Source organism: Orycteropus afer, unplaced genomic scaffold (assembly GCF_000298275.1).
Source record: "Orycteropus afer afer isolate SDZICR_OR568_19922 unplaced genomic scaffold, OryAfe1.0 scaffold00045, whole genome shotgun sequence".
Lineage (NCBI taxonomy): Eukaryota > Metazoa > Chordata > Mammalia > Tubulidentata > Orycteropodidae > Orycteropus > Orycteropus afer.
In genome coordinates, this window is record NW_006921632.1 from 1860419 (window position 1) to 1887333 (window position 26915).

At 41.3% G+C, this 26915-nt stretch overlaps 1 protein-coding gene across 1 annotated transcript; it reads right to left on the reverse strand.

Moving 5' to 3' along the window:
* Positions 1 to 2229: 2229 nt before the first annotated feature.
* Positions 2230 to 17798, reverse strand: TMBIM6 (transmembrane BAX inhibitor motif containing 6). The gene is given in 11 exon segments (XM_007937833.2): positions 2230 to 2253; positions 3846 to 3921; positions 4849 to 4949; positions 5420 to 5499; positions 5704 to 5801; positions 5910 to 5958; positions 7275 to 7395; positions 9057 to 9165; positions 9593 to 9678; positions 17653 to 17687; positions 17690 to 17798. Coding segments are annotated over 11 exon segments (888 nt in total).
* Positions 17799 to 26915: the final 9117 nt, after the last annotated feature.

The window sequence follows — 26915 nt, forward strand, 5'->3', positions numbered from 1 at the left end:
TGCACTTGCTACCACAAACAAAACTACAAAAAAGGTGAGGACTGGAAAAGGTCTGGGCTGTGTACTTGATAGAGTAGATTCCTGACAATGCTGGCAAGCTGGAGGTACAGACTGAAGGCCTAAGAAAGGGTCCCTCATTCCTTTCAGAAAATCCATTCCCACCCCCAGCACCTGCCAGCAAGCCAGACAGCACCCAAGGCCCATGTTCAGCTGTGCCTTGAATTTAACACACACCACCACGAAAAAAGGTTAAGGAATTTTCTTTATTTTTTACAAATTAAGACTATGTAGATCTCATTTATTTCTGAATCAAAAACACCCGTCTTCACAGTATGAGTTAAGAGAATGCAGCCTGAGCTGAAAACCAAAGAACTAGAAAAGAAAGTGATAATTACAGTGATTACTGTATTAAAAAACCTATTAGGTATTTTCCTTAAAAGTAGTAGTATTTTTTTTTTTTTTTTAATATCTTGTCATTCTTGGCACTGTTTCTAAAGAAAAACTCCTTTATCCCAAGCAAAAAAGCACAAGAGGTGGAGTTTGGCTTCAAGAAATTTAACTGATTCTCAGGCCTGGCAGAGAATCACCAAATTTATGAAGAGCTGCTAACAGGGAGCTTAAAAGGAAGGAAGTCCCTTTAGGAAGTTCTCAGGCCAGAGGCTGGAGGCAGCAGCTAAATCTTAATCAGAGGGCAACATCTTCTGTAGAAGTTAGCCTTTGTGGGCAGCAGGCCACTCCAGGAGTAAAAGCCTGAGAACAGTTTCATGGAATGGATGACATGGTGCACTATGAAATCAGACAGCCACTGTGTCAAAATGTGCACTGGTTGTTTATAGGGAGAGCCAAAAATGGTGTTCTACTGGTCATGAGGCTTTATGGCTTGGTCCCCCTTACCACTGAAGCCCTGGGGGTAGCCAGAGCCACAGCTGTTCCTGATACTGCCCTTCTGTGCCAGCTGACTGTGGCACCATGTAGGGAAGGAGCTGGTTAGCTCCAATGGTACTGTCCACTCACTCTTGCAAGCACAAAGCTGCAGGATTTCAGGTCATCCGCAGGTCTGGTAACCTACACCTGCCTGCAAGGTTACAGATTTCTGGAAACAGGTGAACAGACCAAAAACTAAAGTGCATTCATGAAATGAACATTTATCTACTGCCTCAAATCTGTGGCCTGGCACTATTAATGTCCAGGTGGGTCTAGACAAAAATGTACTGGAGGACTGTTATGTGTGCTGCCTCCCAAGTCATCACAGCCCCATTGTGTTGCTCTGAACCAACCAAATTTTGTCATCTACTCCCTTTCCTCCCTACCCCCGCCCCAAACAGGTCCTCATCTATGTCTGGCAGGATTAGTTACAATTAGCCACAGGGACTCAACCTCTCCTCTGACCTATCTTAGACCTTTTAGTGACCTGGTGGAGGCCACTCAGTTACTAAGGTGAGAACCATAAAAAAAATACTATAATAAAGTCCAAAGGAAGTTTGGGAATTTTATGCTATACCTTGCACATATCCAGCCTTTTAATAAATGCCTGGTAAGAATTAGTCTTCCCTTTGTGAAATCCTCCCACCCCAGGGATGGAAAGCAGGCAGATTCCCTGAGGATCAGGCAAGGGGTGGGAAAGGGAATACATACAAATCCCCATTTCCTTTTGTGATGGCAATGCATAAAGGGGTGTTTGCCAGACCACCAGTGACGAGCAGTTCAGAGGAAGCAAAGCAACCACCAGTAGAGGCTCTTCATTTCCTTTTAAGGGTTGATAGAAGCTCAGATATAATAAGCCTGAGTAACAAAAGGGCCAGCAAACTTCTCTCCAATGGAAAACACACTGTCCAGCACCATGGGAACTGCGCAGAAACCTCCTGTTGAAGTGGTTCTCTAGCCAACAGTCCAGGACCATGTGGAAAGAGGACTCCAGGAGCTTGCTACCTTTGCTGGTCCCACTCCTCATCATGACAGACTGGCTGCCTGAGCAGGGGAAGAGGCTAGGGATAGCCTTGACTGACAAAAAAGGGAGTGGGGAAGAACCCCGGGTATATGAAGCCAAACTCCAAACTATACTCTGCTAATCAGTTTTTGATCAAAAAATTCAAAATAGAGAAAACCACAAAATACAAAAGCTTTTCTGATGCTTTTCATTATCACAGAACACGCCACCTGTAATGTGTGCAAAGAGGAAATGAGGGGTGTGGGAGAGGAAGTCAAATTGGGAAAGGCTGGATGGTCATTTTACTTCTTGTCTTTTTTCTTGTCCTAGAAGTGGAGAAAAATCACTCAATTAAATTTTTGGCATTGGACATTCAAGCTAAAACTCTTTAGTGAGCTAATAACTAGCTGTTTTTGGTTAGGGATTGGAAGGGATCAGTAAAATAAAAAGAAATAAAGAAATACTCCCTTAGCCATCTTTCACTGGTGGTCCCCAAAGTTGTTGGTTAGTAAGACAGACTTGAGAAAAAGAGTTAAACAGTACCATATTCCTCCCCCTGGTACCACATGGGCTACCTGACTGCTCTTAGCTTCTTCCAACTGCCACAGCTCAGATTCTAACCACAGAAGGCTACAGATTGGCAGTACATTCTAAGAGAGCAAAATAAGCAACTTTCCATCAGGCCTGGCAAGTGCTCCACCCTGAAGGGGAAGCATGAATCCTGGGCATAAACCAACATTTAGAAATAATTTAGTTTAGTAGAACTCTTCAATCTTAGGTGAAAGCCCAATATAAAAATCAAGTTAAAAGTTCTGTTGCTTTGACTGAAACTGAAGCACCTACTTGATGCTCAGTCCATGTGCTGCACAGCCCAGACAGAGAACCACCAATCCCATCTGCTCACTTAATTCCTGACTATTGTTCCCTAAGAAGGTCTGTAAAGAAAAGCCCATGCCTTCATTTGTTCATCTACTGTTGGACTAAATTATGTTTAACAATAAACCCTATATAGATTACTTCTTTTGGGGGCAGGGGAAGAATTAATAACCAATGGATAAATTTATCTACTTCAGAAATTTATTTACAAAAGCTGGTTTCCAACACTACACAACATCTTGAAGTATCTTCTTCTGAGTCTTTGTTATTATTGTGATGTGGAGTTGATTCCAATTCATAGCAACGAGCAGAACTGCCCCATAGGGTTTTCTAAACTGTAACCTTTACAAGAGCAGATCGTCAACTCTCTCTCCTATGGAACTGCTTGCTGTTGTTAGGTGCCGTCGAGTCAATGCTGACTCATAGTGACCCTATGTACAACAGAACAAGACAATGCCCAGCCTGTGCCATCCTCACAATCCCTGCCATGCTTGAGCTCACTATTGTAGCTACTGTGCCAATCCATCTCGTTGAGGGTCTTCCCTTTTTTGCTGACCCTCCACTTTACCAAGTATCCTTTTCCAGGGACTGGTCCCTTCTGATAACATGACCAACTACCAGTGGCATAGCCTCCAGCCTCACAGCAACACATAAACCACCACAGTACGACAACTGACAGATGAGTGGTGGGTGGAACCATTGGGGAGGTTCAAATTGCCATCCTCTTGGTTAGCAGACAAGTGCTTAACCACTGTGCTACCATGGCTCCCATCATTATCGTTTCAGCCTTTAAATTAGTAGATTGATTCCCCCCCACACTTTAATACTAATCTCAGGATTACAAGTTTAAAAAAAATTTGTAAGTGAATTTGTTTTGTTTTCTCTCCACCAGCTAAAGGCTTCTGCTTTACCTCTTACTCAGTGGCCTGCCTTATAGATACCCTGGACCTACAGAGTGTGTGAACAAGTTTTAAAATTTGAAGTAAACACTGATGCTGAGCTCAAAGGCATTCTCTTGTATTCAGATGGTGGAATGACTAACCTTCTCATTCATAGCCAGGATCATCATGAGTTTTCTGAATAGAGTAACAAAATCCAGGAAAAGGTCAATGCAATGCCTAAAAGAAAAGAACAAGATTATGAAATCACCTTCCCACTCTATTATACCTCAAAGTCCACAAAGGTGCAGAACATAAACCCCACCCCATCCCCTGGAATCAGCTTCTCCAACACTCCACCACCAACCAAGTAAGTAAAACTCTGGTGTCTGAGATCCTTTTCAACTCAATGAAGCCACATAGCACAGAGGAAAGAACATGGGCTTTGGACTCAGCAGAGGCCCAATTCTCAAGCCTGAATCTACACTAACTAGTCATGAGACTTAGACAGCATTACCACATTTAATATATATGTATGCACATATGTATATTTTCTTTTCATTGTTAAAGGTTCAAAGAACAGAAATATATAAAGAACAAAACGTGAAAAACCCCTTTCTCTTTCCTGCCTAGAAATAACCACTATTAAAAGTAGGTATATAAAAAAAAAAAAGTACGTATAAAAACCGAAAAAAACCAAACTCACTGCTGTCAAGTTGATTCAACTCATAGCGACCCCCTCCTTGGGTTTCCAAGGCAGTATCTCTATGGAACTAGATTGCCCAGTCTTCTTTCCGAGGAGTGGCTGGTGGGTTTGAACCAGCAGCCTTCTGGTTAGCACCAGCAGCCTTCTGGTTAGCAGTCAAATGCCTTAGGCACTATACTACCATATATACTTATATTAGTTTAATTAAAGAAAATACCGGTTTCTTTCAGGAATTGAAGGAAACTATGCTACGTGACACACAGTTCCAAAACCATGGGTATCCCATCATATACCTTTCCCATAGCGTGTTTACCTAAGTTCAGCCAGAGCCACCTACTCTACTCTTAATCCGACCAATATGGACAGAAACGTTAGTCAGGAAAAGGATTCAGAAAAGAGGTACGGAATAGAACTGCATGTCTCACCCTTAGTACTCATTAAAGACCAAATCTTACACTCACCAGATATAATCCTTATCTCCATTTTCAGCCTTTTCAATAATGAGTTGAGTATCAAAAAGGACAAAGCCACACATGACCACCAGCCCCACATACAGATTTGCCTAACAAAAGAAGAATGAAATGAGGTCACCAAAAGGTAGACACTGTAGCCAAAAAAAGATATACTTTCTTCTGGTTCTCAGTTACTTGTGAGTATCTCAAATGCTCCCCTTAGTGACATAAACATTAATGGGAACTGAAGTCTATGATGAAGACCCCATTATTCTGCACCCATTTTCTTATATCAATGGAAGAGCTTCACCCACTAAGAAGCCACTGGTGGACTGGCCTTAAACAAATGATCTCTGAGTAAATGGTCTTCTCCTCACTCAGTGATACCTAACTGCTGTTTACTCTGTACTTTCACCACAGCAGAGGGGTCCACCCTACAAGGGTTAGTGTAGAGGCTTTGAAGAGCACTGCCTGACAAAGGTGAGCACCCTGGAGGACTCTCAGTGTAGCCTGCTTTATGGTTATGCAAGAAAAAGCAGTGAGGCAAATGGCTACTGAAAAGTGATATGCAAAATCTCACCTGGAAAAGCCAAACAGATCCAAAGAAAAGGTTGCCCAGTGAGGACAAGACCATCAGGCTCATGGCTGACATCAAGATACCTGTAAGAAATGGCAGAAGCTATCTTGAGAGAAACCAAATAAAAGTAAAGAAGTCTCATTAAGACCATCATTTAAAAAAAAAAAAAGGCAACTTTTGATTTCAGCCCAACAGTCACAAGGGAACTGGAGGAATAAGAGTAAGAGTCCTAGTGAGGAATTCGGCTAACGTGGAAACACTCTCCCTGCTTTCCAGCCCATACTTACCCCCCAGGAAGAGGTAGCTACGACGTCTGGCATAGAGTGCGCTCAGGGTGAAACAGGTGAAGATCATTGCTGTACCCATGAAAGCAGTGGGAAGGATGCTATTAAAAGAAAAAAGACCATTAGATTGAGGGCTACAGATTATAGTCTATAAATAGAAAGTATACTCACAAAAGTAAAAAGACGTAAGAGGCTACTAAAATATTTACCTAGGATTGATGGAAATGCACAACTCCAGGGCAGGGCCCAGTCCAACTCCTAGAAAACAAAGCACCAGAATGCAACATTACCATCAACTCTTGAAAAGAATTCTTGTCTAAAAGCTGATTGTTAACAGCATAGGTATGCCCACACACCTAAAAACTAACAAAAATATGTGAATGAATTCTCCTTCCAATTGTTTTCAAGAGAACTTATATTCCTGAGTTATTTATTTATAGATAGATATACCTGCAAAAACTCTTTTTAGCTAGAAAATCACAGCTCACTCCAGAAGGAATAGATACTTGATTAAAAAAAAAAAAAAAGCTGGCATGAAAAGTATTTTGAAGCTAAATTATACGTCTGCAAAATTTTTAAGAGGGGTGACATTATAATGACTATAAATGTGGGCCAGATCAGGGATTACGGGAAAAGGAAAAAGAGCAAAGCAATCCCTTGTGGCCAGCAACCTTGTAGTCATGCAGAACTAGATTCCTTTTGTGGCAAAAAAGGGCCAGACTGGTTTAGCAAGAGCACCTGCCAAGTCCAGTTTCAACATTTCCTCCACTCTGGCTACTCATCTCTCTCCTTCTGATAATTCCATCTATTAAATATCTTTTAAAAAAAAAAAAAAAAAACCAGTTCTTGATTCAAAAATCTTAAACCCCAAATCTCTTTCTATTATTTCTTCAACACTGTATAGATTGGAATGTCACTCAGAACAAGCTGTATTAACTCAAATGTTGCTTTGCAGTAATTTTTATCATGTAGCTTGAGTCTTGTTTTCCCTTAATGATAATTCCAGAAGAGCTCTGCTTTTAATTCCTTTCCTGAGAATCAGCAAAGTGCCCTGGACAACAGATCTCAATGTATGGCTTTAATTAACTGTTCACAAAGCTCAGAACAGATGTTCCTGTGAAAAATTTTCAGGCCTAATTTAGTCCCATGTCTACCATTAACAAATTGTGCTACCTAAGCTCTTGAACCTCAGTTATTCAACAACACAATGCCCATTTTGGAATACAAAAGCAGCAGTCACAGTCCCTGGTCACAAAAAACTGACCCTCTGGATGGAGAAGTAGGTGATTTCTATATAAAATAAGAAAGCAGCACATGACAAAATATACTCAAAGACTGGATAGGACAACATTAGAGGAAACCAGAAGGGTTAAAGAAGATAACCAGAGTGGAGGAAGATCCTTTAAGGAAGACTCTACAAAAATAACTCTTCTGAAGAAATTACATCACTAGAATAGGTAGATAATAGGAATGTGCCAGTTGATGTGAATCAGAATAAATATAAATCTCAGGCCTTAGGGAAGATACTAAAAATACAGTTTTCCTACTCAAAATCAGACCAACCCTTAACGTACCTGTAAGGAAAGCAAATCCAGCAAGAAGTCCCAGTCTTTTTTGCTCAGTTTCATGGCTATGAGGTGTTGCCATAAGCCAAATCATCAATCCCAGGGATCCCAGGGCAGAGAGTAGGCCAGCCTGCCACGAGAGTCAATAATTAAACACTTGAAAGTTTCAAATTTATTTCAAATGTATTCAAATACTCAACTTCTGATATTTGCTTTTAATCTGGAGGCAGCAAGAAAAGGCAGTGTTACACTGTTCCACCTCCTATTTTGGCGAGTAGCGACTGGGATCTTAAAAGCTAGCAAGCTGCCATCTAGATGCAATGACGGGTGTCTCTCCTCGCCCAGAGCAGGAAGAATAAAGAAAAGCAAAAGTCGTGGAAACAATTAGTCCTAGCGACTGGTACACCATCTGATCTGTAACCTATACAACTATGAGACCAGAAGAACTAGATGGTGCCCGGCTACCACTGTCATCCACTTGGAAGGGATGTAGGAGATCCTGCATAGACAAAATCACTTGGGGGAAAAAAAAAAAAAAAAAAGAAGGTGGGGACCAGGTTTGCTGGTCCGATAGAGCCTGGTGGAACCACTGAGACTATGGCCCCTAGCTGCCCTTCAGGTCTGGAATTGAACCCACACCTGTGATTTTCAGCCAAAGAAAATACAGGTATGTGAGTTAAACATTTACCTCAAGTAGATACATGCCTTGGAGAGAACAATCATGGGAGAAAGAAGGGCTGCTTATGCACAGGGAGACAGCTCAGGGGGCAGGAGTGTATGGAGGGATGGACACTGGGAAGAGGTAACTATGGGGAGGAAGTGGGAGGGGAGTTGTTACATTGTGGTAAACTGTGGTCAATGACATGAGACAAAGTATATGTGAACTGCTGTATGGAAAGTGAATTTGCCCTGTAAATCTTCACCCAAATCACAATTAAAAAAAAAAAAAAGAAAGAAAGAAAGGAAAAAAAGGCAGTGTTTTCTCAGGGGTGGGGAGTAAAAAAAGACACCAAAAGCTGAAAAGTACAGAGTTATGACCACGAGGAATGCTAGAGGCTCTTCTGGCCAGGGGAGCCCATTAACTACATTGTAGCTGTTGGATCCAACTACCCATATCAAATTATGTGCGCGACTCGCCCAAGAAATAGGAGAGATAAACTAAAGTGACAGGTGCTTGAAATACATTTTAGTCTGGAGAATTGGAATACAATTATGGTTATGTGAAAGTAACCCCTTTTTGATCATTTAAAATATACATATACGCAGAAAAAAAAAAAACTTTTTTGGCTATTCTCCAATTGTCCCTTCTATTCCTTCTGGCCTAGCCCAAAGTCTCCCTTAATACAGGTAAATGAGTTGTTGAAGGTCTTTACCAAGCCACCCAGAAAGCTGTGTATATTAACTAATAATTAACCATGCAACCAATGGTTTATATCCAAGTACTCCAGTCACTCAAAACTTCACTCAGGAAAGAGGAAGAATGGAGGAGAAAATAAAAAAGCTACTGTGCAGAAGAGCCCCAGTATACATCATGCCTCCAGTAGTGAAATCTTGTAATACAGCACATCATTCAGTGTTAGTGTTAATATAATCTGTTTTCAGTACCCAGAGGGGATAGGGTTATCAGAAAATTTAAATGGGTTTATATGCCCTGATTTAATGGCTAGTTAAAGTTCAGATCACAAAGCACTCATAAGGATCAGAGGGGCACAGGTCTGAGCCACTCTTCTGAGCGGGTTTCCTCCTACTCCCATTTGTACCATAGCAACCAGGAGAGAAAATTGCTCTTACCTGAATGAAGTGAGTGACCACGTGGACATAGGCCCCTGCAGCCGCCACAAACATACAGAGGGCGAAACTGGCGTAGACCTTCTTCAGGTGCTGCTGTGTTGAGGGGGTTCTAGGAAAGAATGTTAATAATGACCATCACTGAGGACCAATACTATCTCCAAGCTAAGAATCAATTTTCCTTCTCCTCCCCTTCTAAGAGAATATGTGAAAATTATATTAAAGAGAATTTGAGATATTCTGGAGAAAGCACATAATGAAAAATAGAGAACATGTAGAAAACAGGTTAATAGAAAATCTTAAATGCTGAGGAAAAGCCAAATCCTAAAATTATGAATAATCAGTACCCACACTAGAATAATTAAATGACTTTCCAATGACCACACTGCAGCCATAGAAATATGAGTACTTGTATCAACTCTTCTGGAGTCTTGCAAAATTAATTGTTAGCATAGACATACAAAAGCTAATGAACCAGGAAGAGAAACCACACGTGAAAAGAAACGTACTAAGGAAGTCATCAAGGTCAAAACACTTACATGTGGGAAAATTTTAAGAGCGCATCAAAGTTGATCTTCCGATCAAATATGTTCATGGTGCCAGAGTCTGTGGGACACAGCCACTGCTCTGAAGAATCAAGAACAGGAAGAGAGGTTATTTTAAAGGTAGTGGGACATACAACATAACACAAATAACTTTCTTATAAAAAATAGTAAGAACATGCAAGTTTGGAAAAAAGATACCCAAATTCCCACTGCCCTAAACATAACCATATAATAATTTCCTCCTAGAAAGCATGTGCAATAATACTCAACCACTTTCAAGAGGACAGAGGAAATGAAGCCATCTTCTTCTCCCCCAAACCAGCATTACTATCATTTCATTTCTATTATTTTAGAAGGTAATTTGCCCCTTTAAAAGTGTGTTTGCTCCTTAAAGAAATTCTCAATTAGCAATCTAGTTAAAAAGACTCAGTCACTGGAACATAAAAAAGCAATTTTATAACATGCTAGAGAATTCCCTCAGAAAAGGCACAGAACCTCAAGGATTTGGGGGGGGGGTGCTAAAAAGGTGGGTCTAGCACTAAGACTTGCACTTTAAATACACAGTATAGACCTAATTCATTTTACAACTGAGCTGAAAAGAGATGCACAATTTAAAAAGAAGATGTGTTCCTATTACTATCAAATGGAATTTATGCAGAGAGGATTATTTTTCTATTTTACTTTTTCACATAATTTCAAAACCCTTCTTACAAAGAAGTTACAGCAGTACAAAGAATTCCTGTATACCACTCATGCAAATTTCCTAAATATTAGTATTTTACATTTGATTTATCCTTTCTCTATATATAGTATACAATATAGAGAAAGCTTACAAATACTAATTCTTTCTAACAGACCCAATATGCCTTTACCCCTAAATACCTCAGTAATGAAAATCAGATACAATACTATTATCTGATCTATAGACCTTATTCAGATTCTTCCAAATGTCCCAATATGCCAGAAAGGGTATATAGGGGCATTTTTTAACTGAACTATATCTAGGTTATACATCAATATCATAAAGTCAGGTCCTTAAATTGTGCTCCCTGTTTCAAATGCAATCCTCAAGAAGCGTGTTCAATCTATAGAACTGACAATCTAATCAAGGGCTTTCATCTCTTCTACATAAGAACTCTACAAATTATTAGGCTTAAATCCACTTCAAATTAAAAAGGGGGTAGGAGGAGAGGATTCAAGCTGTCTGAAAGGCAACTACTCACAAATCAGCACCTAGGCCAACGTTCAGCACAATTAACCTAGGCAACAGAAGTTACAATCCCCAAACAGACTTCCTGAGGAATCCTGGGCCAGTGGAAAGATGCCTCTCTCACAGTCCACAACATTAATACCATTTGCTTCCTGAGGCCCTCCCACAATAGAAACAATTGCACTGGCTGGATTTCTTTCTAAAATCACCATATTTTTACACAAGTAACACATGTATTCTGTTTGTTTGCCAACTGCACCCTCTCCCTGGAGGGTATTCTTATAAGTGTGCTATGCCAATATTGTTTTACATGTTGCTGTTAAAGAAAAAAAAAATTAGCATAGCGTGCTTAAGAAAATACCTGGGGGGGGGGGACAGCAGCTGGCAACCACATAACTTACATTATTTTTATAAATACTGTACCCCCTTTCCTTTTCTCAGCAACATTGCTACTCACCTAGGTACTTTTGCTAGTTCCTGCTCTTAAGAAGCTGCAGAATCTACTAAAGCTGTTGCTTCTGCCTCAGTAAGTCACGGGGTTCTGGGCCCTCTTGATCTAGATGGTGCAATTATTGCAGGCTGTTGCAGAGCCAACCACAGCCTTCCATAACCATGATGAACACGTCCTCTAGAGAGCATACTTACAGGATGGCAGAATCCAGCATCTGGAAAGTGTCTTTGTTTAAGGCTTTCATTAGTATCCCTAATGACATCCCTAGACAGAACTTGCATCAATACTGAAGCAACCTTCAGAGCCAAGTTCTTAGTATTCACAAACAGCAAAGGTAAATTACCTCTTGCTTCCAATTTCAAGAGTTAAGAAAGGGGGGTAGGGAGAGCAGGTAAATCACCAGATACCCAGGGGACTGCTAGTCAGAAAGGGCAACACTCATGTAACTGGACCCCATTCAATGGAAATTGTAGCAGGGGAGAATGACAGATATTCCTTTTTCCCAGTTTGCGTTTTGACATCTCCCAAGGGGTACTGACTGCTTCTTTCGGGGGCCCTCTCACAATTCTTGATGGAAAAACCAAAACCATCAAAGGTCATGTGTTGGGGGCTGGTGTCTAATAGGAATTTCTCCTTGTCTTAGCAGTTTGTTGTTCTGTTCCCCCCAAAAATGACACATGCAAAAATAAGATAAAATAAAAACTTCAGCTTTCCAACTGTACTACTTATTCCAAATTTTAAGTTAATTATGTAACTACCATATTTTCTCAATGCAAAGGTTTCTGATAATAGTTTTTTGGGGAAGGAAATGCAATGACATATATATTTAATGTAGTAAGATACACTTTTTTCCAGAAATGTTCAAATGTGAGGGAAAAAGGGTTTTAGGATTAAGGAAATACAATAGTTTACTCTAGCTGTTATAATTAGTCAAGAACTAATGTGCAGATAGCTGATTAGATAAAACTGTTGTTACAAGTTTTGCCAGATGGAATAAACTTACCAGGTTTCTCTCCTCAACGAGCTGTGCTCAGAAGCTGTATATTAAATATACCCACATTTCAATGGCCAATATGTAAACTCAGCTGAACATGATTAAATTGGATTTATAACTCAAAAATAGCTTACTCAGGAACAGCTGGTTCTAAAAGAAGCTTGGCACGTTCAAAATCATTAACCAAGTTACTCAATTAACATTGCATTTCATTCAAAGTTAAATGAAAATCTTTTTTTTCAAAAAAGTACAAGTTGCTAAAATATTCTTCAATATAACACAAATCTAAAATAGATTATGAAATTAATACCAGCATGGTCTCACCCTGGACCCCAATTTGTATAGGAATCTAGAACTAGATTCTCTCTCCCACTTCCCAGTGCTAGAAATACTCAACTCTAAAACAATACAACGTGGTTAGTGACTTGGGAGTCATGGGGAATTTGCCTACACTTACTTGTAAATCAGAGGTAAACATTCAAGTGTTAATCATTACTAAATTCCTTTAATATGGTTCAGAGCCTTGTTTTATTCCTTCATCATTAGGACAATAGAACCCTCAAATTTGCCAGGGCTGTTTCATGCATACACTGCAAAAGCTCTGTTGGAAGTGTTACTACCATTCTGCAGTTCCCCAGGTCAGTCCTCCCATGCCAGAACCACCCAAAACAAAACACTGAAGTGACTACATTGCTTTACCAAGAAAGGGAAACTTAAATAAATACATTGTCTTAAATTAAGTATTACTGTAGTCTGTTTTTGCTTTTTTGGGGGGAAAGGACAACAGAGCCAGGATGGAGGAAATCAACATTCTTATCACTGGACAGCTAGTCTCCTTAAATCTCTCACTGTTTTGTTCCAGGTGTCTTTCTTTACCTTTGTCCTAAAATGTAAGATTATCATCAAAGGAAAAACCTTAAATTAAAGGAAAAGCAAAGTTCCAGAAACTTATTCCAACACCTGGTAAGTACAGTGGTATAAAACATGTCAAAGTCACCAAGAGCTTTTCAAAACAGAAGCCGTCATGTATTTTAGCTTGCTTTTTTAAAAAAAAGTCCTTCCCTTTGAAAAAATAAAAGCCTGCTAAATGCCTAAACCAGGACAGAAGCTACCTCAATGTATACAATTTAACAACATTAAACCAGCAGGTCAAAGAAATATTGTTGCTTCAGTTAATTAAAGATTAGTTTGTGAGTTACATAGTTTTCATTCCTGTTGTTAATTCATCATCCATCTTCAACCCACAATGCCAGAAGGGACCAAATTAATACTTAAAGAGAAGAAAAATCTCATGTGGTTTTAGAAAGAGAGGGGGTACTTTGCAATTTTTCATTAGTTCTTCCCACTGAATAATTTTTAGACTTTGCATATGGCCACGTCCCAGGGACAGTGGTTATTTTCTTAGCATTGTGACATGCAACAAGTTTCTGGCACTTTGTTGAGTGCCTCAGTTTCCTCATCTGTAAAACAGTCCTTATTTCACAGGGTTGAAGACTGAGATAAAACAAGTGGTTAGCACAGTGCTTTGTGAAAAGGAGGAGTGCAATACATGTTAACCACTATTATTGGTATCAATGCCCATTACGCTCACGTCTGCAGTACAATCCATGGAAAATGTCTCTAATTCTTCCTTGTAAAAGACATTTATGCCAGGCCTAATTTATATATGCACTCTAAATTACTTTTTTAAAAAAATCTTATTAAACCATAACTCACAGCTACTTATATTATGAAGACTTTATATTTGCCCAATTGAGAGTAAAACTGAATGGGAGGTAGGAATTCTAAGAAAATTACAATTAGGAATTTGGTAAATCTTATTACTGGTTGAAACTGCTTTTGTCTAAATGCATGCCTTTCCTCTGGCACATCTGCACTTTATCTCCTGTCCCAAAAGGCTGCAAGGCGTTTTGAGACAACTTAATACCCAATTCAAAAACCCAAGGAGGGGTCGCTATGAGTCGGGGCGACTCGATGGCAAATAACAACAGTGGCATAGTGCTTAAAGCATTTGACTGCTAACCAGAAGGCTGGCGGTTCAAACCCACCAGCCACTCCTTAGAAAGAAGGCTGGGTAATCAACTTCCATAGTGATACTGTCTTGGAAACCCAAGGAGGGGTTGCTATGAGTGGGATCTGACTCCACAGCAGTGAGTGTGGTTAAATAGCCAATAAGCAATAAACTGATATGGTAGAAAATTTGATGAAATAAATGGTCATTAGCTTGATTCTTCCCCTACCACCTTTAGGAGGTAGGTCAGTTCAGATTCAAGATAATCCAAGGATAATCCAACTAGGGCTGGACTTTGATCATCCCAGATATGATGAACCCTAGAAGTCCCAGTCTCTCTCTTAACTCGAACCTAAACCTTGAATTAGCTAACACGGAATTCTGTCTCCCTAGGGCAAGGAGCTCTGGTAGCATAGTGCATAAGGCACTTGACTACTAACCAGGAGGCTGGTGGTTCAAACCTACAAGCCACTCCTCGGAAGGAAGGTTGGGCAATCTATTTCCGTAGTGATACCGCCTCAGAAACCCAAGGAGGGGTCACTACGAGTTGGGGGTCGACTCGACGGCACATAACAGGGCTGCCTCAAAACCAAACCAGTAACTGGAGATGGAATGCCAGTTGAGTAAATATGGCCTTCAGTAAATTATCTTTTGTACCAGACTTTGACATTACCAATGTTCCCTCTCTATATAGAAAGGCCCTGATATCCCAAATACTTAATCTTCTTCAAGCATAAACCACCAACTCGACCCCCACCCCAATAACACCATATTTAACCCAAATGCTTAGCAGGCACAGATTAGGGCAAACAGCCACCCACTCAACCCTCACCCTTGCAGCCCTTTTTCAAGTGTTTTGGATTCCAGCTGTACAGAAGTTCTCATATACATTAGGCTGTAAGCAGAATTTGCATCTGATTCCACTCAATATCCCCCATACTTAAATAGCAATCAAGAATCTCTAGAGCAAATCTAGACCCATTACCACATTAAGAGTGCTGTAACCTCAAATCAACATTCCTCAGATAGCTCAGAGCAGAATCCACCTCCATGGGTCAAGCAAAATAAACAAAACAAAACCCACTTCCACGAGTGGATTCCGACCCCTAGTGACGTCCACTGGGTTTCCTAGGCTGTAAATCCTCACGGAAGTAGATTGCTTCATCTTCCTCCCGCAAGCAGCTTGTGGGTTTGAATTACTGACCTTCTGGTTAGCAGCCAAATGCCTTACACAATGCACCAGAGCTCCATACGGGTCAAGCAAGTGGCCCTAAAAGTCAATTCCTACAAGTCTTTCTCCCCTGGTCTTGAACACTTGTCTTGCAGAAAGCAAAAACGTGTATATAAAAATTATTAAATAAGTATATAAAATACAAAAACTATGAAAGTTGCTATAAAATTTGGTTAGAAACTCTGGGGGAACAAAACAAGGTGGGATGGAAGATATTTCTACCAAAGTCAACAGGCAAGTCAAAGTAGCAAAAGAAATTTAAAACAGCATTACAACTCTAGTTAAAAACAGAAATTTTAAAAAGTCACACTATGTGATTTAAAAGTCACACTATTAAAAACTCTTAAAAAGTCACAGTACGAAAAATCTTCATTTTTACCCCTTTGATACTACTGCTACAAATCTAATTCACTGTAGTCAGCAGTTTGCCTGAAGGAGACTAAATACCCTTGGGTAGTTAATGAAAGAACGTGAAACTCTTCAGGCCAGCAGTAGTACCTTAGAGAAGGTACCAATGACTACATTTACATAAAATTTTATAATTTTCAAAATACATACATACACACACACATCATCCCCCTTAATCTTCACATAAACTCATGAGAAAAAGAAAGAATGTTATTTGTGCTCCCACTGAGTCTATTCCAACTCTTAACAACCATATTGGACATAGTACAACTGTCCCATAGGTTTCCAAGGCTCTATTTTTATGGCAGCAAACCACGTCTTTCTCCCATTGAGCAGCTGGTGAGGTTCAAACCACCAACCTTTTGATTAGCAGCCGAATGCTTAACCATTGTGCCACCAGGGCTCATTAAGAATGTTTAGTCCCACTTTAAAAACTAAAAAAAAAAATTCAATAAGGCAGGATAGTGTCACAGCACTGAATTTGAAGACAGAAGTCCTACCATTTTCTACCACATAACCTTGGAAAATCATTTCACGTAAGATCATCTCAACTTCCTCATCTGTAGAATAAGGATGATGATTAATACCTGCTCTTCCCAGCTTACTGGCTTATTGAATGTCATTAAGAAAATCTGTGTGAAACATAAAGTGCATTGGTAATTACAGATTTGACCAACATCAAAAGATAAATAGCACAGCCAGAACTAGATCCCTGGGCTTTTGGCCTTTAAAGTCCAGTACTCTTTCTACTAGTCCACGGTATAGTAGGAAAGTAAGCTTTCATTAAAGTAATTCCAGCCACAGGCCAATAGAAATCTTAAAATAGTAATAATATATCCCCGTGCTAATCATATATACATTTTTCCTGCATTTTTCAGTATTTCTACGATGAGCATGCGCTATATATTTATAACTAGAAAAAAAACTGGAAACGCTAAGTATCTGGGTTAATTGCATCTTTCCTACTCTTTAGGACAGTTAAGACTGTGGATTAATAAGGGTGAGAAGGGCAGAAAAAGTGTACTAAGCCATGTTTCCACAACAAGATGAATAATAGAAGAAGGAAACTCTGGATCCAAATTACAGACTGTATTCAAGGATTCAACCATGATGTCCCCTCTGGAGGAAAAGAGCAAAACAGAATCTAAATGTCAACATATTCTTGAGGTCAAAACAAAAAAAATTTTAGACAAAGAGGAATAAGGAAAACACCAAAGAGCATACAAACATCTAGTAATTAATTACTCAAATTTTAATGTGTTTATATAAGCTATAATAAATATGGTTAGGCAACTGGGATAATTTTTCTTGAAACAAAATTCTTAAACTACACATATAACCAAAAGATAAACTACAAATAAGTATCAGTAAGTAACTAGAAAAGCCCATTCTCCATTAACCTTTAACCTTAAAATCTTGGTCTGTGTTTCTGGCACAGTCAGCTTTTCTACTGGGTTACACATTCACAAGTTAACCATTGCTAGAATAGAGTCTCAAGTTCACACGGGTTTTTGCTGTTATTGTTTGGCCAACTGAAGGCTGATGGGGTAGGTCATATAACCTGACCTGGCACGGGGTAGTGATTCCACAACAAATGTTCAAAAATACCAAAATCTACTTACTACCACAGCTCCAGCAAGTAAAGTCCAAATTAAACAAAAAAACACCGCCCAACGATGCCTCTCCTGAGCTGCCTTTTGAGCAAGACGCCCACAAGGCTCAGAACAAAGCAAAGCAAAGCCACCTCACCTGTCCAAAGGTAACCAGTAAGACCAGAGAGGGCTGCCTTGCGGCCCTGGGAAGCCAGGCCAAGCTCCGGCCTCTTTTTTCACCTCACTCCTTTGCTGTTGGCTTCCGAGTAACCAAGTCTTCCGTGTCACAGACGAGTGTGACATCACCCGCCCCGCCGTGACAGGTCAGCCTGCCAGGCCAGGCCCCTTCTCGAGTCCGGGACCCCGGACCCGCCGCATACCCAGAGACAGCTCCGCCAGAGGGCCAGCAATAGAGCGGCAATCGGTCGGGTGTGTGTGGTGGGTGCGGGTGACTACAATCTCGTAAGGTCTCGCTTCTATTCGACTCAGAAGGAGGGGGCGGGGGAGGTCGTATCCTGATTTCAAGTGGTCAAGGCTGGGTCAAGAGACCCAAGAGTCTACACACGGGGAAATGGAGAAAACAAAGCCGGGGGATAACTGGCAGGTTAAGAAGGAGCGCTCGCTAGCGTTCCGGCGAGAAATGGGCACCTAGACGCCTCCAAGGACCCCAAAGACTCGCCCCCCCGCCCTTCCCCCCACGCTGATACGGTCGCGCATGCGCAGCACTAGTTCCCTAGCCTCTCCCTCCCCACCCTCTGGAGTCCCACCGCCAACCAAGGCCCCATCTGTCCAAAACAGGTTACTCCCATTCTTGTTCCAACAAAAGCAACTGCCCCCTTTCCTTCTCTCGCTCCCAGGATTCCTAGTCCCAGTTTCAGACATATCTTCTTACCCTTCCCTCACTGGGCAACACAGCTCCGACAACACCGGATATGCTTCTGACTCTCCCAGAGTTCGCTACAGACTCTGCCTAGAGTCCGCCCCTCGAAGAAATCCCCGCCTCCACATGCCATTTAAGGCCAGTCTTCATTGGCCGTTGGCGGCACTTCCGCCTTTCTATTGGCTGTACGTGCATAAACAAGGACTGCTTATTTCAGAACCATTAGCTAAGGCCTTTGTCGATCAAGACTCTGGCCGCCAACTGGTGTCGTAGCAAAAGGTTTCCGCCTCTCCCCCAACCCCACCCCACCCCGCCAGAGAAGGGATCGTGGTTCGCGGCTGCCTCCGGAGGAGAAAGTGAAGCACCGCAGACCCTGCGGGAGATTACCTGGCGAGTAATGAAGCCTCCACTACATTGAGAGGATAGCGCTACCAACTCCCGAGATACTTGTTATAGAATTGTCATCTAACAGTGCCTCAGAAAGCTCACTTACAGAGGTCGATTTACCGTCAATTTGGTGGAGCTTAAGCTCAGAGTGGGAGCTTTGGTAGCATAGTGGCTAAGACACTTGGCTGCTAACCAGACGGCTGGCGGTTCAAACCCACCAGCCACTCCTCGGAAGGAAGGTTGGGCAATCCTAGTTCCGTAGTGATACTGTCTCGGAAACCCAAGGAGGGGTCGCTAAGAGTCGGGTTTGACTCGACGGCACATAACAACAACAACAACAACAAAGTTCAGAGTACTTTGGAAGACTTGGCGAATTCTCCAAGAACGCAAAGAGGAAATAGCAGTCACCCTCCATCCCAAGCACAGTCTTGGGGCCGCGGCCTTGGCCAGCGGCTGCGGCTACCAACTCCCCATCCACGGTATTTCAAAGACATGATTATAGTGGGGTGGGTGGGAGAGGTCGAGGGCGGTGACTACCTGGCAGCTGCCCTGGCAACCCCCGGCAGTAACAAGCCAAGAGAGATCAAAGGGCTGGAGTTCTCCTGGAGCTTTGAAACACCGCTTTTCCCAGAACTTCAGAGGATGTTATAGATGGGACATTTCTAGTACTGAGTTGCGAAGCTGAAAAAAACGATTTTGAACTATCGATAATAAACAATATTTTTGCTGGTTTATGTTCCTAATACCTTTATAAAAATAGTACAAAACGATCATATGAGGAGGCAATCAAAGAGCATACAGCTGAAAAATGTAGAAACAAAAAGATTACAGTGGTTATGAGGCGTTAGTAATATTGTTACTTTGCTGGAGTTTGTTATCTTCGTGGTTTTGTCAGCACTTAAAAATCTGATGATTTCTAAACATTCTAAACAAATATATTCATTTTATTACATAATTTTGTATAATTACACAATTTTGTATTAATAATTTTATATTTTTTTCTTAAATACTCAAAACTCACTGCCGTCGCGTCGATTCGACTCATAGTGACCCCTCCTTGGGTTTCCGAGGTGGTACCTTTACAGAAGTAGATTGCCCAATCTTCCTTCCAAAGAGTGGCTGGTGGGTTTGAACCACCAGCCTTCTGGTTAGCAGTCAAGTGCCTTAGGGACTACACCACCAGAGCTCCTTTTTCTTAAATAGAGCCCCACAAATTGTATCTTTTAAGCCCCACAAAACACAAGCTGCCATCCTCACACTCTCATTTTATAGATGAAGAAACAGGCCCTGGAACAAAAGTTTCTGGCAAAAAAGAAGAGAAATTCAGACTAAATATTTGATCAACAGAAGTTAGATCTGGATCCAGGTTTTAGGAAATCAATCACTTTTTGGAGGATAGAATAGTTACATTTTCAATGAAGAATACAAATATGTAGGGTGTGATTCTAAGAACACAAACTCAGCTATGCACTGGATATAATTTTATAACCTATAATGAATGCATCCTAATTTTTACTCTGAGCTCTATTTTACCAGTGTGGAAAGAAATACATTCTCAAGCCTTTTGGGGATTTATTCCCATCCCACCCCAACTTCTGTCACAGTTCTGGGGTCAAAGCACTGGGGAACAGAACCCTTATGTTTCTCGATCATCAATGCATACAGGTTGTTGCAGAGTTTTTACCTTTAGGCCAGTGTGGCTTTTTCCAGTACAGCAGCTGTTTCCATGCTGTATTTAAGGCACAAAAAACCTTTTATCAAGCTAATTACAGAATTTTGAGCCTAAAACAATAAATTACTAAGACTTTGGCCTGCACAGTGAAGGTTATTTGTTCATTGAGCACCTATTATATGCCAGGCACTATTTCAGGCATTTGCTGATACATCAGTGAACAAAACACTGCCTTCCTAGAGCTTACATCCTAGCTAGGGAAAAAAAACTAAACAATAACCATAATAAGTAAGTAAATTATGTAATGAGAGTATTATAAATGCCATAAAATAGAGTAGATGCAGTACAGTGAATTACTTAGTATGAACCTTCTACCCATAGTGTTTGTAACTCCCACCAAATGAAATGACTGGGTGGGACTATGCAAATGAAGTGCTGTGGCCCACCAAGGGGATTGAATAGCTTTCCAATAATGTAAATAAGGTTCATGGCATGCTTGTGGGGGTAGGACCATGCAAATAATGTATACGGAACCCTAACAAAGGGATTGGTCAGTTTTGTGATCCCATTAGGCTTAAAAGAGAGCCAATTCCAAAGCAGAGAGGGACTTCATGATGACCAAGAAGAAAGTGGAGCACGTCCTTTGGTCCTGTGATGCCTGTGCTGTTAACCTCCTTGACCCAGTAGACAGAGAAAGAATTATAACACCAGAAACAGTGAGAAAACAGTGGCAGAGAAATGGCAACAGCAGAAACAGCAGAACCAGAAGAGCAGCAGGACACACACAAAGCTTTCAGGACTTCCAGGTCCATGGAGTGAGAAAGCTGTGCCATCAGGCAGGAGCCTTGCTGGCAGAGTGTGGTACCTCAGAGCACTTATCAACAGAACTAAATGAGCTTTGTAACACTTACCCAAGCAGAGCTGAGACTGAGGGCCGGAGAAGAAGCTGTCCTGATTGAAGAACAGTATCCTGAGTCCTTTCTGATCCTAAATTGTAACCCTGTTAATTCCCTAATAAACCCTGTAGTTGTGACTATGGTCTTTGAGTTCTGTGTGGCCACTGCAATGAATTATCACACACAGCAGAGAAGTAGAGTGCCATGAGAGGGACAGATGGTGTCAGAATTGATAAAAAGTTTGGAGAGAAGAGATATGTCTGACCTCTGCCTCATAGGAATCAGCTTTAGGCTGTTGATGCAGATAATGATGCTCTCTCCACTTATCTGTCAGATGGTCATACTGTGGTGGCTTGTGTGTTGCTGTGCGGCTGGAGGCTATCCCCCCAGTATTTCAAATACAAGCAGGGTCACCCATGGTGGACAGGTTTCAGCAGAGCTTCCAGACTAATACAGACTAGGAAGAAGGGAGAGGCCATCACCTTGTCAAAGAATTGGCCAGTGAAAACCTTATGAAAAGCAGTGAAACACTATCTGATATTTTACTGGAAAACTTTATGAATAGCTCTGAAATGTCTGATACACTTCCCAGAGATGAGCTCCTCAGGTCGGAAAGCACTCAAAATACAACTAGGGAAGAGCTACCACTTCAAAATAGAGTCGACTTAAATGATGTGGAGGAAGGTTGGGCAATCTACTTCTTCTTTTTTTTTTTTTAATTGTGATTTGGGTGAAGATTTACAGAGCAAATTCACTTTCCATACAGCAGTTCACATACACTTTGTCTCATGTCATTGACCACAGTTTACCACAATGCAACAGCTCCCACTTCCTCCCCATAGTTACCTCTTCCCAGTTATCCATCCCTCCATGCACTCCTGCCCCCTGAGCTGTCTCCCTGTGCATAAGCAGCCCTTCCTTCTCCCATGATTGTTCTCTCCAGGGCGTGTGTCTACTTGAGGTAAATGTTTAATGCCTGTACTTTGTTTGGCTGGAAACCACAGGTGTGGGTTCAATTCCAGACCTGAAGGGCAGCTAGGGGCCATAGTCTCAGTGGTTCCACCAGGCTCTATTGGACCAGCAAACCTGGTCCCCACCTTCTTTTTTTTTTACCTCCAAATGATTTTGAGTTTTGTTCCACATTGTTCTCCCTCTCTATCCAGGATCTCCTACATCCCTTCCAAGTGGATGACAGTGGTAGCTGGGCACCATCTAGTTCTTCTGGTCTCATAGTTGTATAGGTTGCAGATCAGATGGTGTACCAGTCGCTAGGACTGATTGTTTCCATTAATTTTGGTTTTCTTCTTTCTTCTTGACGAGGAGAGACCCATCGTTGCATCTAGATGGCAGCTTGCTAGCTTTTAAGATCCCAGTCGCTACTCGCCAAAGTAGGAGGTGGAACAATGTTTTCTATAGTATGTTATGCCAATTGAGTTTGATGTCCCCTGTGACTATGGTCCCAAGCCCGCAGGTTCAACTACTTGGTCACTCTGGGTAGCTGGCTGTGACCAAGCAGTGACCACAACCTGGGCAATCTACTTCTGTAGTGACACTGCCTCAGCAACCCAAGGAGGAGGGATCGCTATGAGTTGGGGCTGACTCGACAGCACACAACACACACACACAAATGATGTGGATGGACACACAAATGATGTGGATGGAGTAAAGCTTTCAGGACCTCCATTTGCTGATGCAGCATGACTCAAAATGGGAAGAAACAGCTGCAAACATTCATTAATAATCAGAATATGGATGTATGAAGTATGAATCTAGGAAAATTGGAAGTTGTCCAAAATGAAATGGAATGCATAAAGGTTGGTATCCTAGGCATTAGTGAGATGAAATGGACTGGTATTGGCCATTTTGAACCAGACAATCGTATGATCTACTATGCCAAGAATGACAGATTGGAAAGGAATGGTGTTGCATTCATCATCACAAAGAATGTTACAAGATCTATCCTGAAGTACCATGCTGTCAGTGATGGGATAAAATCTATATATCTAGAAGGAAGACCAGTTACTACTATTATTATTCAAATTTGCACACCAACCACTGAAGTCAACAATGAGGAAATTGAAGATATTTACCAATTTCTGCAGTCTGAAATTGACCAAACACGCAATCAAGATGTATTATTACTGGTGATTGGAATGCAAAAGTTGGAAACAAAGAGTCACCAATAGTTGGAAAATATGGCCTTGGTGATAGAAATGACGTCCAAGATTGCATGATAGAATTTTGCAAGACCAATGGCTTATTCATTGCAAATACTTTTTCAGCAACATAAACAGTAGCTGTACATGTAGACCTCACCAGAAGGAATACACAGGAATCAAGTTGACTACATCTGTGGAAAGATGTGATGGAGAAGCTCAATATCTATGTTCTGACTGTGGAGCTGCCTGTGGTCCACACCACCACAGAACAAAGGGTGGCAGCAGAAATATTTTACTCTGAACATCCCCAGCCTTGTCACTGGCATTCAAGGTGGTCATCTCCTCTCTTCTCAAGACTCCGTGACATGTGTCAAGCCTCTGAGGGCAGCTCACCTTTCTCCTCCAAGGTCAGTTCCAGGGGCTTTGGAGACTGTTGTTCCACAGTGCCAATGGGCTCTATCCAACTGATGTCCTCTTTTGTTTCTGAACAATATGGTGATACCATGCTCTTTCCCATTGCAGGGAAAATCAAATCCCACAACTCTGACACCAAATTGTAAGGGTCAATTCAATTGCATTAATTATCAATTTTGTTTTCTCTGTCCCACTTCTGTCCTGAAACCAGCTGCATATGCAGCACTTCTTACTCTGACCCTAACCACTAGAGGTAGGTCATCTCACGTTATAGGGCACAGTACTCCTAAGGCTGGCCATTCTAATGGGACCCTTTTCTCTTGGCTCTTGCTTTCCCTAGGTTACTGCTCCCTACTAGTGTGAATTGCACAGAGTTCATGAAATTCATCTCTCTGACTCCTTATGGTCAGTGTTCTATATTATATATGACCCCTCATTTCGTTTCCAACTGCTATCTGGATTCAGTTTCTTTCTCAATACTTCAATTCTATATTCTCAATAGGCTTTGTTTTGTTTGCCACAGTATCACCCATACCTAGAACAGTGTATGGCATGTTATAAATAACAATTAATATTTGTTAGATGAATGAATAAATAAATAGAATGGATTAAAAAAGGGGGGCGGGCACAGTCCTCCAGACTGTCAAGTCTGCTCAAGATTTCACACACTAGCTGCAAGCTTGGGAGTACCCAGACACTCTGATTTCTGACAAGCAGGCTGTAAATTTAGGGTTTTTGTGGCACCCCTTCAGGATGCCAGCTGTAAGCATAGGGGTCGCCAGAGAACTCTCACTTCTGACCTGCTGATTTCTCTTACTCCCTCAGGTTTAATAATTCACTAGAATGATTTACAGAACTCAGGAAAATGCTGTAATTACAATTACAATTTTATTATAGCAAAAAGGATACAAATGAAGAGACACACATGGTGAGTTCTGAGAGGGTTCTCAAAGTAACACTTCCATGTCCTAAAAAGGACACATTACCCTCCCATGTGCATTATGTCTTTGTCCAGCCAGGAAGCCCATGGAACTTCTGTGTCCAGAGCCTTTACTGGGGGGCCTCATTATGTAGGCATGATTGATTGAATCAGCCTGTTCTCCCTTGTGGTTGGGCTGCTATCACTTAGTGGGCTTTCAGGCCAGCCTGTCCCCACCTAAGAGGCACCTCATCAGCATTAGCCCTCAGGTGTGACCTGGAGGCCTCATCAAAGACACTTTGACAATCACTTCAAAAAACACTTCATGTATCAATGAGGTCATATAATGGAAACCCTTCTCTTGCTCCACCCATGGGCCCCTCACCTATTCTCCCTGTTAGTAACAGTGCGTGGAAGGTAGGGTGTGGTCAACATGGACAGAAATCACAGTCTAGGAATGCTGTGATTATGGTTTAAATAGTACAAGAGAAGACATGGTTGGACAACTATGTTCTATGTTTATGTGATAAAATTTTGAACAGAAATTTAATATGACCAGAAAATATATTTATCATTCACACTTTCCTATGTGCAGTGAGTAAGACTTGCATTTGTGGTCATCATCAAAAAAGCACAGTAATAACCTTTTATTTTCCCCCCGATTTTTATTATAATTTGGGTGAAAGTTTACAGAGCAAATTAATTTTCCATATAGCAGTTCATACACATTTTGTTTCATGACATTTACTGCAATTCCCCACATTGTAATAGCTCTCTTCCTTCCTGTGGTTACCTCTTCTCTGTGTCCTTCTTTGTTATGCATTCCTGCTCCCTGAGCTATCTCCCTGTGCAAACACTGCCCTTCTGTTTTCCCATGACTGATCACTCTATGCCTATCTATCGTTTGGCTGCAAGTCATGGGAGTAAGTTCAATTCCAGACCTGAAGGGTAACCAGGGGGCATAGTTTCATAGGTCTCACCAGGCTCTATTAGACCAGTAACCTGGTCTTTTTTTTTTTTTTTTTTTTATGACTTTGAGTTTCATTCCATGTGATAGTTGGAGCTGTGTGTCAACTTGGCTGGACCACAATTCTGTGTGGTTTAAGCAATTGTGATGTTGGTTGTTTCAATGATGGGATCAGATGTATATATTTTGAACAGCCAATCCATTGAAAGGGAGTTTCCCTAGGGGTGTGGCCTGTTTCCAGTATATTTATGGACATCCTGGGAAAAGAGGCACTCTTCTGTGGATCGGGATTCTGCCTACAACTGTCTGTGAGCGAACAATCCACCATTTGGCCTGGAGATCTTGGATTCGTCATTCGTTGGAGTCAACAGCCAGTATACTGCCTGCCAACTTTGAGCTCCTCAGCCCCTGCAGCTGTGTGAGTTGGGAAAAGCCTACAGCTTGATGTTTGAGTCAAGAACTTGGGATTTGCCAGCTTCTGTAAGTGTGTAAGCCATTTTCCCAAGATAAATTTCTCTTTCTCTCTCTCTCTATAAGCTTTACTGGTTTTGTTTCTCTAGAGAACCCAGTCTAACACATTTCCCACTCTACCCAGGATCTCCTGCACTGATCCCTTCCTGGGTAGTTGACAGTGGTAGCCAGGCACCATCCAGTTCTTCTGGTCTCATGGTCATATAAGCTGAGGATCTTATAGTCCCTTGGACTAATTATTTCCGTGCATCTTTGGTTGTCTTCGTTCTTCTTTACTCTGGACAAGGAGAGACCCATTGTTTCATCTGGATGGCCACTTGCCACAAAAATAACTTATAAGAGAGTCATTAGAAATCAAAATTCACAAGTGGTAAGATGAATGATGTGGTATCATGAATAACAATGTAACCAGTCAATATAGGGCATTAGAGAAATATAAAGGCAAGAAGATCCATATTGTTTGAATACAAACAAGGCCCAAAGATCTATAACTTTTTTTTTTTTTAATTGTGATTTGGGTGAAGATTTACAGAGCAAATTCACTTTCCATACAGCAGTTTACATATACTTTGTCTCATGTCATTGACCACAGTTTACCACAATGTAACAGCTTCCCTCCCACTTCCTCCCCATAGTTACCTCTTCCCAGTGTCCA